The sequence below is a fragment of the Pristiophorus japonicus genome, chromosome 23 (assembly GCF_044704955.1).
Source record: "Pristiophorus japonicus isolate sPriJap1 chromosome 23, sPriJap1.hap1, whole genome shotgun sequence".
Taxonomy (NCBI): Eukaryota; Metazoa; Chordata; class Chondrichthyes; family Pristiophoridae; genus Pristiophorus; species Pristiophorus japonicus.
The window spans coordinates 969,134-981,945 of NC_091999.1; the positions used below are offsets into that span (position 1 = coordinate 969,134).

At 53.2% G+C, this 12,812-nt stretch overlaps 1 protein-coding gene across 1 annotated transcript in view; it reads left to right on the forward strand.

Annotated features, from left to right (window-relative positions):
- Window positions 1–1,390: 1,390 nt before the first annotated feature.
- LOC139235594 (twisted gastrulation protein homolog 1-like) overlaps window positions 1,391–12,812 on the forward strand; it is a 28,707-nt gene continuing 17,285 nt past the window's right edge. Inside the window, exons 1-2 of the mRNA XM_070866627.1 lie at window positions 1,391–1,526; window positions 11,733–11,832. Coding sequence (XP_070722728.1) covers window positions 1,419–1,526; window positions 11,733–11,832 — 208 coding nt within the window. The 5' untranslated portion in view covers window positions 1,391–1,418. The remainder of the gene's footprint in view (window positions 1,527–11,732; window positions 11,833–12,812) is intronic.

A 12,812-nucleotide genomic window follows, 5' to 3' on the forward strand; every position in this document is an offset into this window, starting at 1 on the left:
CACTGCCCCGTGTCCTAACTCACACCCAGTCCCACTCACCCATCACCCCCTGTGCTCACTGCCCCGTGTCCTAACTCGCACCCAGTCCCACTCACGCATCACCCCCTGTGCTCACTGCCCCGTGTCCTAACTCGCACCAAGTCCCGCTCACCCATCACCCCCTGTGCTCACTGCCCCGTGTCCTAACTCACACCGAGTCCCGCTCACCCATCACCCCACTGTGCTCGCTGCCCCGTGTCCTAACTCGCACCAAGTCCCACTCACCCATCACCCCCTGTGCTCACTGCCCCATGTCCTAACTCGCACCGAGTCCCGCTCACCCATCACTCCCTGTGCTCGCTGCCCCGTGTCCTAACTCGCACCGAGTCCCGCTCACCCATCACCCCCTGTGCTCGCTGCCCCGTGTCCTAACTCGCACCGAGTCCCACTCGCCCATCACCCCCTGTGCTCGCTACCCTGTGTCCTAACTCACACCAAGTCCCACTCACCCATCACCCCCTGTGCTCACTGCCCCGTGTCCTAACTCACACCAAGTCCCACTCACCCATCGCCCCCTGTGCTCGCTGACCTACATTGGCTCCCGACTAAGCAACGCCTCAATTTCAAAATTCTCATCCTTGTTTACAAATCCCTCCATGGCCCTCGCCCCCTCCCTATCTCTGTAATCTCCTCCAGCCCCACAACCCCCCGAGATGTCTGCACTCCTCTAATTCTGCCCTCCTGACCATCCCTGATTATAATCGCTCCACCATCGGTGGCCGTGCCTTCTGTTGCCTGGGCCCCGAGCTCTGGAACTCCCTCCCTAAATCTCTCGAACTCTCTCTCCTCCTTTAAGACAATCTTTAAAACCTACCTCTTTGACCAAGCTTATGGTCACCTGTCCTTGTATCTCATTAGTCTACTCGGAGCTACGTCTCAGGATAAGGGCTCGGCCATTTAGGGCTGAGATGAGGAGAAACTTCTTCACTCAGAGGGTGGTGAATCTTTGGAATTCTCTGCCCCAGAGGGCAGTGGAGGCTCAGTCGTTGAGTATATTCAAGGCAGAGATTAATAGATTGTTGGATATTAAGGGAATCGAGGGATATGGGGACAGTGCAAGAAAGTGGAATTGAGGTAGAAGATCAGCCGTGATCTCATTGAATGGCGGAGCAGGCTCGAGGGGCCGAATGGCCGACTCCTGCTCCTATTTCTTATGTCCTTGCGTATAACACAGCTCGGGAGGGAAAACTGGGGTTTGAGTGGGTGACGGGATACAGTTCAATCGGACCTCGTGTGTCAGGCCGCCCCTGGCTCCATGGGGGAAGGGGAGCCCGGGGACGCGGAGAGGCCTTCTCCTTGTGATCCCACTGTTACTAATAGCTGCCCTGCTCATTCCTTCTCATTTCAAGTGTCCTTCCCGTCCAGCAAAAGGCCCGGGGATGGCTTGGCCCACCTTGCTATTGGTGCCCTTGAGTGTGCTGATCTCCTCCGCCATTGGCTGCAACAAGGCTCTGTGCGCCAGTGATGTCAGCAAGTGCCTGTTACAGGTAAGGCTTTCGGCGCGAGTCTTTCCTCACTCCCCACCTCCTTCCCCGATGTTTCAGCTATGATAGTTCCCCCCCCCCCGCCCTCCCTCCCCTCCTTGACCGAGCCACATGGATGACAAGCGAGAACTGTTGGACCTCTTCTCAGGCAGTTCCCCCGAGTTGAGGATGACTTGCTCCCACACTAACACCAGTTCTCAGGTGACTGATGAGCCCAATGTGGGACCTCCAGTCTCTGTCACAGGTGGGGCAGACGGTGGTTGGAGGGACGGGTGGGTGGGGGGGGGGGCTTGGGTTGCCGTGCGCTCCTTCCGCTGTTTGCGCTTGGCTTCCGTGTGGAAGAGTCTCGAGGTGTTCGGTGCCCTCCCGGATGCTTCTCCACTTTGAGCGGTCACGGGCCAGGGATTCCCGGGTGTCGGTGGGGATGTTAAATTTTTTTCCAAGGAGGCTTTGAGGGTGTGCTTGAAACGTTTCCTCTGCCCTCCTGGGGCTCGCTTGCCGTGTAGGGGTCCCGAGTAGAACGCTTGTTTCGGGTGTCCAGCATCGGGCATGTGGCCCGCCCATCGGAACTGCTCGAGTGTGGTCAGTGCTTTGGTCGATGCTGGGGATGTTGGCCTGCGCGACAACACTGGCGTTGTGCGGTCTGTCCTGTCAACGGTTGTACCGAGCTCTGGTTACGCCCCACCTGGAAAACTGTGTTCAGTTCTGGCCACCGCCCCTCAGGAGGGTTATATTGGCCTCGAAGGGCTGCAGTGCAGACTCACCAGAATGATACTGGGGCTAAAAGGGTTCAATTATGAGGACGGTTTGCATAGCCTGGGCTTGTATACCCTTTCAAGTCTGCCATCGTCAGCCCCTCCTGAACAAATCCCCACCCTTGACCCCTCCGTCCTTGCAAACTATCGCCCCGTCTCCAACCTCCCTTTCCTCTCCCAAGTCCTTGGACGTGTTGTCTCCCAAATCCAGGCCCTTCTTTCCCGCAACTCTATGTTTGAGTCCTTCCAGTTCGCAAGTGACACCCTGTGTGACTGTGAGCGGGGTAACCTATCCCTCCTGGACCTGTCTGCAGCCTGTGACACGGTTGACCACTCTATCCTCCTCCAACACCTCTCCACCATGGTCCTGGGTGGGCCTGCACTCGCCTGGTTCCATTCTTATCCATCTCATCGTAGCCCGAGAATCTCCTGCAACAGCTTCTGTTCCCGCCCCCCGCACCGTTACCTCTGGTGTCCCCCCAGGATCTATCCTCGGCCCCCTCCTATCTCCCATCGACATGTTGCCCCTCGGTGACATCATCCGAAAACACAGCCTCAGTTTCCACATGTACCCTGACAAGAACACAAGAAATAGGAGCAGGAGTCGGCCATTCGGCCCCTCGAGCCTGCTCCGCCATTCAATACGATCACGGCTGATCTGATCATGGACTCAGCTCCACTTCCCCGCCCGCTCCCCATAACCCTTCACTCCCTTATCGCTCAAACATCTGTCTATCTCCACCTTAAATATATTCAATGACCCAGCCTCCACAGCTCTCTGGGGCAGAGAATTCCACAGATTTACAACCCTCTGAGAGAAGAAATTCCTCCTCATCTCAGTTTTAAATGGGCGGCCCCTTATTCTGAGACTATGTCCCCTAGTTCTAGTTTCCCCTATGAGTGGGAATATCCCCTCTGCATCCATCTTGTCAAACCCCCTCATTATCTTATCTGTTTCGATAAGATCACCTTTTGGAAAAGCAGAATCGGTCAGGCAGAGTCAGCATGGATTTATGAAGGGAAATCATGTTTGACAAATTTGCTGGAATGCTTTGAGGATGTAACGAACAGGGTGGATAAAGGGGAACCAGTGGATGTGGTGTATTTGGATTTCCAGAAGGCATTTGACAAGGTGCCACATAAAAGGTTACTGCACAAGATAAAAGTTCACGGGGTTGGGGGTAATATATTAGCATGGATAGAGGATTGGCTAACTCACAGAAAACAGAGAGTCGGGATAAATGGGTCATTCTTGGGTTGGCAAACTGTAACTAGTAGGGTGCCGCAGGGATCAGTGCTGGGACCCCAACTATTTACAATCTATATTAACAACTTGGAAGAGGGGACTGAGTGGAACGTAGCCAAGTTTACTGATGGTACAAAGGTGGGAGGAAGGGTAATGTGTGAGGAGGACATAAAGAGGCTGCAAAAGGACATAGGCAGGCCTCATAATCTTATACATTTCGATAAGATCACCTCTCATTCTTCTGAATTCTAATAAGTAGAGGCCCAACCTACTCAACCTTTCCTCATAAGTCAACCCCCTCATCTCTGCAATCAACCGCGTGAACCTTCTCTGAACTGCCTCCAAAGCAAGTATATCCTTTCGTAAATATGGAAACCCAAGCTGTCCGCAGTACTCCAGGTGTGGCCTCACCAATACCCTGTCTAACTGGAGCAAGACTTCCCTGCTTTTATACTCCATCCCCTTTGCAATAAAGGCCAAGATTCCATTGGCCTTCCTGATCACTTGCTGTACCTGCATACTAACCTTTTGTGTTTCATGCACAAGGACTCCCAGGTCCCGCTGTACTGCAGCACTTTGCAAACTTTCTCCATTTAAATAATGCTCTTTGATTTTTTTTCTGCCAAAGTGGATGACCTCACATTTTCCCACATTATACTCCATCTGACAAATTTTTGCCCACTCACTGAGCCTGTCTCTATCTCTTTGCAGATTTTTTGTGTCCTCCTCACAACTTGCTTTCCCACCCATCTTTGTACCATCAGCAAACTTAGCTACGTTACACTCGGTCCCTTCATCCAAATCATTAATATAGACTGTAAATAGTTGAGGTCCCAGCACTGATCCCTGCGGCACCCCACTAGTCACTGTTTGCCAACCTGAAAATGAACCATTTCCCGACTCACTGTTTTCTGTTAGTTAGCCAATCCTCTATCCATGCTAATATATTACCCCCAACCCCGTGAACTTTTATCTTGTGCAGTAACCTTTTATGTGGCAACTTATCGAATGTCTTCTGGAAATCCAAATACACCACATCCACTGGTTCCCCCTTTATCCACCCTGCTCGTTACATCCTCAAAGAACTCCAGTAAATTTGTCAAACATGATTTCCCTTTCATAAATCCATGCTGACTCTGCTCTATTGAATTATGCTTTTCCAAATGTCCAGCTACTGCTTCCTTAATAATGGACTCCAGCATTTTCCCAACGACAGATGTTAGACTAACTACTCTATAGGTTCCTGCTTTCTGTCTGCCTCCTTGTTTAAATAGTGGCGTTACATTTGTGGTTTTCCAATCCGTTGGGACCTCCCCAGAATCCAGGGAATTTTGGGAGATTACAACCAATGCATCCACTATCTCTGCAGCCACTTCTCTTAAGACCCTAGGATGTAAGCCATCAGGTCCAGGGGACTTGTCCACCTTTAGTCCATTATTTTACCGAGTACTACTTCATTCGTGATAGTGATTGTTTTAAGTTCCTCCCTCCCTAATAGCCCCTTGATTATCTATTATTGGGATGTTTTTAGTGTCTTCCACTGTGAAGACCGACACAAAATATTTATTCAACGTCTCTGCCGTTTCCCTGTTCCCTCGACAACACCCAGCTCTACCTCATCACCCCTTCTCTCGACCCCTCCACTGTCTCGAAATTGTCAGGCGGCTTGTTCCACATCCAGTACTGGATGAGCAGAAATTTCCTCCCAACTAAATATTGGGAAGACCGAAGCAAACGTCATCAGTCCCTGCCACAATGCTCCGTTCCCTAGCCACCGACTCCATCCCTCTCCCTGGCAACTGCCTGAGGCTGAATCAGACCCTTCGCAACCTAGCTTCTGTATTTGACCCTGAGATGAGCTTCCGGCCACATATCCATACCGTCACCAAGACTGCTTACTTTCACCTCCACGAAATCATCTGTCACCACCCTGCCTCAACTCCCCTGCTGCGTAAACCCTCATCCATACCTTTGTTACCTCTAGGCTTGACTATTCCAACGCTCTCCTGGCCGGCCTCCCAGCTCCCACACTTGAGCTCATCCAAAACTTGGCTGCCCCATGTCCTAACTCGCACCAAGTCCCACTCACCCATCACCCCCTGTGCTCACTGCCCCCGTGTCCTAACTCGCACCGAGTCCCGCTCACCCATCACCCCCTGTGCTCACTGCCCCCGTGTCCTAACTCGCACCGAGTCCCGCTCACCCATCACCCCCTGTGCTCACTGCCCCATGTCCTAACTCGCACCAAGTCCCACTCACCCATCACCCCCTGTGCTCACTGCCCCCGTGTCCTAACTCGCACCGAGTCCCGCTCACCCATCACCCCCTGTGCTCACTGCCCCCGTGTCCTAACTCGCACCGAGTCCCGCTCACCCATCACCCCCTGTGCTCACTGCCCCGTGTCCTAACTCGCACCAATCCCGCTCACCCATCATCCCCTGTGTTCGCTGCCCCGTGTCCTAACTCGCACCAAGTCCCGCTCACCCATCACCCCCTGTGCTCGCTGCCCCGTGTCCTAACTCACACCGAGTCCCGCTCACCCATCACCCCCTGTGCTCACTGCCCCGTGTCCTAACTCGCACCAAGTCCCGCTCACCCATCACCCCCTGTGCTCACTGACCCCGTGTCCTAACTCGCACCAAGTCCCGCTCACCCATCACCCCCTGTGCTCACTGCCCCGTGTCCTAACTCACACCCAGTCCTGCTCACCCATCACCCCCTGTGCTCACTGCCCCGTGTCCTAACTCGCACCCAGTCCCGCTCACCCATCACCCCCTGTGCTCACTGCCCCCGTGTCCTAACTCGCACCGAGTCCCGCTCACCCATCACCCCCTGTGCTCGCTGACCCGTGTCCTAACTCGCACCAAGTCCCACTCACCCATCACTCCCTGTGCTCACTGCCCCGTGTCCTAACTCGCACCAATCCCGCTCACCCATCACCCCCTGTGCTCGCTGCCCCGTGTCCTAACTCGCACCAAGTCCCGCTCACCCATCACCCCCTGTGCTCTCTGCCCCGTGTCCTAACTCGCACCGAGTCCCGCTCACCCATCACCCCCTGTGCTCGCTGCCCCGTGTCCTAACTCACACCAAGTCCCGCTCACCCATCACCCCCTGTGCTCACTGCCCCGTGTCCTAACTCGCACCGAGTCCCACTCACCCATCACCCCCTGTGCTCACTGCCCCGTGTCCTAACTCGCACCAAGTCCCACTCACCCATCACCCCCTGTGCTCGCTGACCCGTGTCCTAACTCACATCAAGTCCCGCTCACCCATCACCCCCTGTGCTCACTGCCCCGTGTCCTAACTCGCACCAAGTCCCGCTCACCCATCACCCCCTGTGCTCACTGCCCCGTGTCCTAACTCGCACCAAGTCCCGCTCACCCATCACCCCCCTGTGCTCACTGCCCCGTGTCCTAACTCGCACCCAGTCCCACTCACCCATCACCCCCTGTGCTCGCTGCCCCGTGTCCTAACTCGGTGTTTAAGATGGTTACAGGGGTCGATAGGGCAGAGCGAGAGAAACCATTCCCTCTGGTGGGGGGAGTCCAGAACAAGGGGCTATAACCTTAACGTTCGAGCCCGGCCGTTCAGGGGTGATGTCAGGAAGCGCTTCTTCACACAAAGGGCAGTGGGAATCTGGAACTCCCTCCCCCCCCCCCCCCACCCCAAGAAGCTGTTGAGGCTGGGGGGGGGCGTGTCAGTAGAAAATGTCAAAAATGAGATTGATCGATTTTTGAGAGATTAGAGTATTAAGGGTTACGGAACTGAGACTGGTAATTGGGAATACGAAACAGATCAGCCATGATCTAATTGACCGGTGCAACATGCTCGAGGGGCTGAATGGCCTCCTCCTGTTCCTGTGTAACAGGCTCGAGGGGCTGAATGGCCTCCTCCTGTTCCTGTGTAACAGGCCCAAGGGGCTGAATGGCCTCCTCCTGTTCTTGTGTAACAGGCTCGAGGGGCTGAATGGCCTCCTCCTGTTCCTATGTAACAGGCCCAAGGGGCTGAATGGCCTCATCCTGTTCCTATGTAACAGACTCGAGGGACTGAATGGCCTCCTCCTGTTCTTGTGTAACAGACTCGAGGGACTGAATGGCCTCCTCCTGTTCCTATGTAACAGGCCCAAGGGGCTGAACGGCCTCCTCCTGTTCTTGTGTAACAGGCTCGAGGGGCTGAATGGCCTCCTCCTGTTCCTGGGTAACAGGCTCGAGGGGCTGAATGGCCTCCTCCTGTTCTTGTGTAACAGGCTCGATGGGCTGAATGGCCTCCTCCTGTTCCTATGTAACAGGCTCGAGGGGCTGAATGGCGTCCTCCTGTTCCTGTGTAACAGGCTCGAGGGGCTGAATGGCCTCCTCCTGTTCCTGGGTAACAGGCCCGAGGGGCTAACTGGCCTCCTCCTGTTCCTGGGTAAGATCACCCAGTTGCCTGTCCTGGGGCTCACAGTTCTGTGTGCGGTTTGTCTCTCTGTGGGGATGTCTGGTAGGGCAGGCATTTCACCTGGAACACAACAGTGGAAGGAGAGGATGTCAGGACATTCTGCTGACCATCCGGATTCTCCTGACCCCTTTGTCGTCTCCTTCCCATCGATCCTCATCTCATCTCCGGGGTCACCTTGTCCTTCCTTTCACCTTTCATCCTTCACTCTGTCCTCATCTCCACCCGACCCACCTCCATCTTCCTCAGCCTCCACCTGACTCGTTGTCCTCCTGCCTCTCCCTCTTCTATCTCCATCGTCCTTGCCTCCCTCTTCATCATGTTCCAATGCTCCCAGGCCACAGGAGTTGTGCCAGAGGATTGGAGAACCACGAATGTTGTACCATTGTTTAAAACGGGAGGAAGGGATAGACCGAGTAATTACAGGCCAGTTCACTTAACCTCGGTGGTGGAAAAATGACTGGAATCAATTCTGAGGGACGGAATAAACCTTCATTTAGAAAGACACGGATTAATCAGGGACAGTCAGCACGGATTTGTTATGGGAAGGTCGTGTCTGACGAACTTGATTGAGTTCTCTGAGGAGGTAACCAGGAGGCTCGATGAGGGCAGTGCGTTTGATGCAGTTTACACGGATTTTAGCAAGGCTTTTGACAAGGTTCCACATGGCAGGCTGAGCAAAAAAGTAAAAGCCCATGGGATCCAAGGGAGAGGGGCAAATTGGATCCAAAATTGTGTGAGCAGCAAGAAGCAGAGGGTAACGGTTGAGGGGAGCTTTTGTGACTGGAAGGCTGTTTCCCGTGGGGTTCTGCAGGGCTCAGTACTCAGTCCTTTGCTGTTTGTGGTATATATCAATGATTTGGACTTAAATGTAGGGGGTATGATAAAGACATTTGCAGATGATACAGAAATTGGCCGTGTGGTTGACAGTGAGGGAGAAGCTCCAAGACGACAGGAAGATATCGATGTACTGGTCAGGTGGGCAGAAAAGTGGCAAATTTAATTCAATCCGGAGAAGTGCGAGGTAATGTATTTGGGGAGGGCTAACAAGGTGAGGGAATACACGTTAAATGGTAGGTCACTGAGAAGTGTAGAGGAACAGAGGGACCTTGGAGTGCAGGTCCACAGATCTCTGAAGGTAGTAGGCCAGGTGTATAAGGTGGTTAAAAAGGCTTACGGAATACATAAGAACATAAGAAAGAGGACCAGGAGTAGGCCATAAGGCCCCTCAAGCCTGCTCCGCCATTTAATATCATGGCTGATCTGATCATGGACTCAGGTCCACTTCCCCGCCCGCTCCCCATAACCCCTTAATCCCTTACCGGTTAAGAAACTGTCCATCTCTGTCTTAAATTTATTCAATGACCCAACCTCCACAGCTCTCTGAGGCAGCGAATTCCATGAATGCTTGCCTTTATTAGTCGAGGCATAGAATACAAGAGCAGGGGGGTTATGCTTGAACTGTATAAAACACTTGTTAGGTCACAGCTGGAGTACTGCGTGCACAGTTCTGGTCACCACATTACAGGAAGGATGTGATTGCACTGGAGAGGGTACGGAGGAGATTTACCAGGATGTTGCCTGGACTGGAGAACTTTAGCTACGAGGAAAGATTGGATAGGCTGGGGTTGTTTTCTCATCTTCCTTGTCTCCATCATCATAATCTTGCTCATCACCCTCCATCCTACTCATCATCTTCTTGAAGTCCAGAACCAGGGCTCACAGTCTAAGGATAAGGGGTAAGCCATTTAGGACTGAGATGAGGAGAAACTTCTTCACTCAGAGAATTGTGAACCTGTGGAATTCCCTGCCGCAGAGAGTTGTTGAGGCCAGTTCATTGGATATATTCGAGAGGGAGTTAGATATGGCCCTTACGGCTAAAGGGATCAAGGGGTATGGAGAGAAAGCAGGAAAGGGGTACTGAGGGAATGATCAGCCATGATCTTATAGAATGGTGGTGCAGGCTCGAAGGGCCGAATGGCCTACTCCTGCACCTAATTTCTATGTTTCTATGTTTCCTCACCTCTGACCTCCTCCTCATCCTCCTCATCGTTCAGTGCCATTGGCAACTCCTCAGACAATGAATCAGTCCGTGCCCACATGCAGCAAGACCCGGACAACGTTCAGGCTTGGGCTGATAAGTGGTAAGTAACATTCGCACCACACAAGTGCCAGGCAACGACCATCTCCAACAAGCGAGAGTCTAACCACCGCCCCTTGACATTCAACGGCATTCCCATCGCCGAATCCCCACCATCAACATCCTGGGGGTCACCATTGACCAGAAACTTAACCGGACCAGCCATAAATACTGTGGCTACAGGAGCGGGTCAGAGGCTGGGTATTCTGTGGTGAGTGTCTCACCTCCTGACTCCCCAAAGCCTTCCCACCATCTACAAGACACAAGTCAGGAGTGTGATGGAATACTCTCCACTTGCCTGGATGGGTGGAGCTCCAACAACACTCGAGAAGCTCGACACCATCCAGGACAAAGCAGCCCCGCTCGATCGACACGCTACCCACCACCTTCAACACTCACTCCCTCCACCACCGGCGCCCCCTGGCTGCAGTGTGCACCGTCTACAAGATGCACCGCGGCAACTCGCCAAGGCTTCTTCGGCAACACCTCCCAAACCCGCGACCTCTACCGCCTAGAAGGACCAGGGCAGCAGGTCCATGGGAACACCACCACCTCCACGTTCCCCTCCCAGTCACACACCATCCCGACTTGGGAATATATCGGCCGTTCCTTCATCGTCACTGGGTCACAATCCTGGAACTCCCTCCCTAACAGCACTGTGGGAGCACCTTCACCACACGGACTGCAGCGGTTCAAGAAGGAGGCTCACACCTTCGCAAGGGGCAATTAGGGGATGGGCAATAAATGCCAGGGGGCCTTGCCAGCGACGCCCACATCCCAGGAACGAATATTGAAAAAAGTGAGTATGCAGGTACAGCAAGTGATCAGGAAGGCCAATGCAATGTTGGCCTTTATTGCAAAGGGGGATGGAGTATAAAAGCAGAGAAGTCCTGCTACAACTGTACAGGGTATTGGTGAGGCCACACCTGGAGTACTGCGTGCAGTTTTGGTCTCCGTATTTAAGGAAGGATATACTTGCTTTGGAGGCAGTTCAGAGAAGGTTCACTCGGTTGATTCCGGAGATGAGGGGATTGACTTATGAGGAAAAGTTGAGCAGGTTGGGCCTCTACTCATTGGAATTCAGAAGAATGAGAGGTGATCTTATTGAAACTTACAAGTTAATGAGGGGGCTTGACAGGGTAGATGCAGAGAGGATGTTTCCCCTCGTGGGGGAATCTAGAACTAGGGGGCATAGTCTCAGAATAAGGGGCCGCCCATTTAAAACTGAGATGAGGAGGAATTTCTTCTCTCAGAGGGTTGTAAATCTGTGGAATTCTCTGCCCCAGAGAGCTGTGGAGGCTGGGTCATTGAATATATTTAAGGTGGAGATAGACAGATTTTTGAGCGATAAGGGAGTGAAGGGTTATGGGGAGCGGGCGGGGAAGTGGAGCTGAGTCCATGATCAGATCAGCCATGGTCTTATTGAATGGCGGAGCAGGCTCGAGGGGCCGAATGGCCGACTCCTGCTCCTATTTCTGATGTTCTCACCTCCATCTTCCTCCATCGTCTCCATCCAATTCCTCTGTCCCTATGAGTGAATGAGGAGCAGTTTGGCGGGGTTGGTTGCCGGGGGAGGGTGGGGTGAATGAGGTTGTGTCCCAAAGGTGTTTAATCCATTTCTATCGTTGTGCTAGGAGCTATGCCAGTGTCGGCCAATGGGGTCGGACTGCCCATGCTGTCGGGAATGTATGCTCTGCCTCGGGGTCCTGTGGGAACAGTGCTGTGGATGTATCGGTAAGTTATTGTTCGCCCTCCCTCCTACACCCCCTCCCCGTAACCCCGACACCCCCTCCCCGTAACCCCGACACCCCCTCCCCGTAACCCCGACACCCCCTCCCCGTAACCCCGACACCCCCTTCCCCATCCCCTCACCTCGCCTATTCCTTTCCCCACCCCTCCCTAGCCCCATGCCATTATCACATCCTCAACACACCTTCCTTACCCCATCCCTTCCTCATTCCCTAACCCCCCCCCCCTTTCCCTGATTCTATGTGTATTTGTGAGTGGGAGAGTAAGGCAGAGAGAACAATGAAGAAGCCACAAGGTCGCTGAGGTAACGAGGAGGGGCGATGAGGGTGGTGTGTTTGATGTAATATACATAGATTTTAGCAAAGCTTTTGATAAGGTCCCACATGGAAGTAAAAGCCCCTGGGATCCAGGGCAAAGTGGCAAGTTGCATCCAAAATTGGCTCAGTGGCAGGAAGCAAAGAGTAATGACCGATGGATATGTTTTTGACTGGAAGGCTGTTTCCAGTGGGGTTCTGCAGGGCTCAGAACTAGGTCCCTTGCTTTTTATGGTTTATATCAAAGTAGGGGGCATGATTAAGAAGTTTGCAGATGAGTCTAACATCGGGCGTGTGGTTGATAATGAAAAAAGCTGCGGACTGCAGGAAGATATCACTCAACTGGTCAGGTGGGCAGAGCAGTGGCAAATGGAGTTTAATCCGGAGAAGTGCGAGGTAATGCATTTGGTGAGGGCTCACAAGGCGAGGGAACACACATTAAATGGTAGGACACTGAAGTGTAGAGGAACAGAGGGACTGGCTGGAGAAGCTGTGGGGTTGATCTCCTTGGAGCAGAGGAGGTTGAGAGGAGATTTGATCGAGCTGTTCAAAATCATAAGGGGTCCGGACAGAGTAGATAGAGAGAGAGAAACTGTTCCCATTGGTGGAAGGGTCGAGAACCAGAGGACACAGATTTAAGGTGATTGGCAG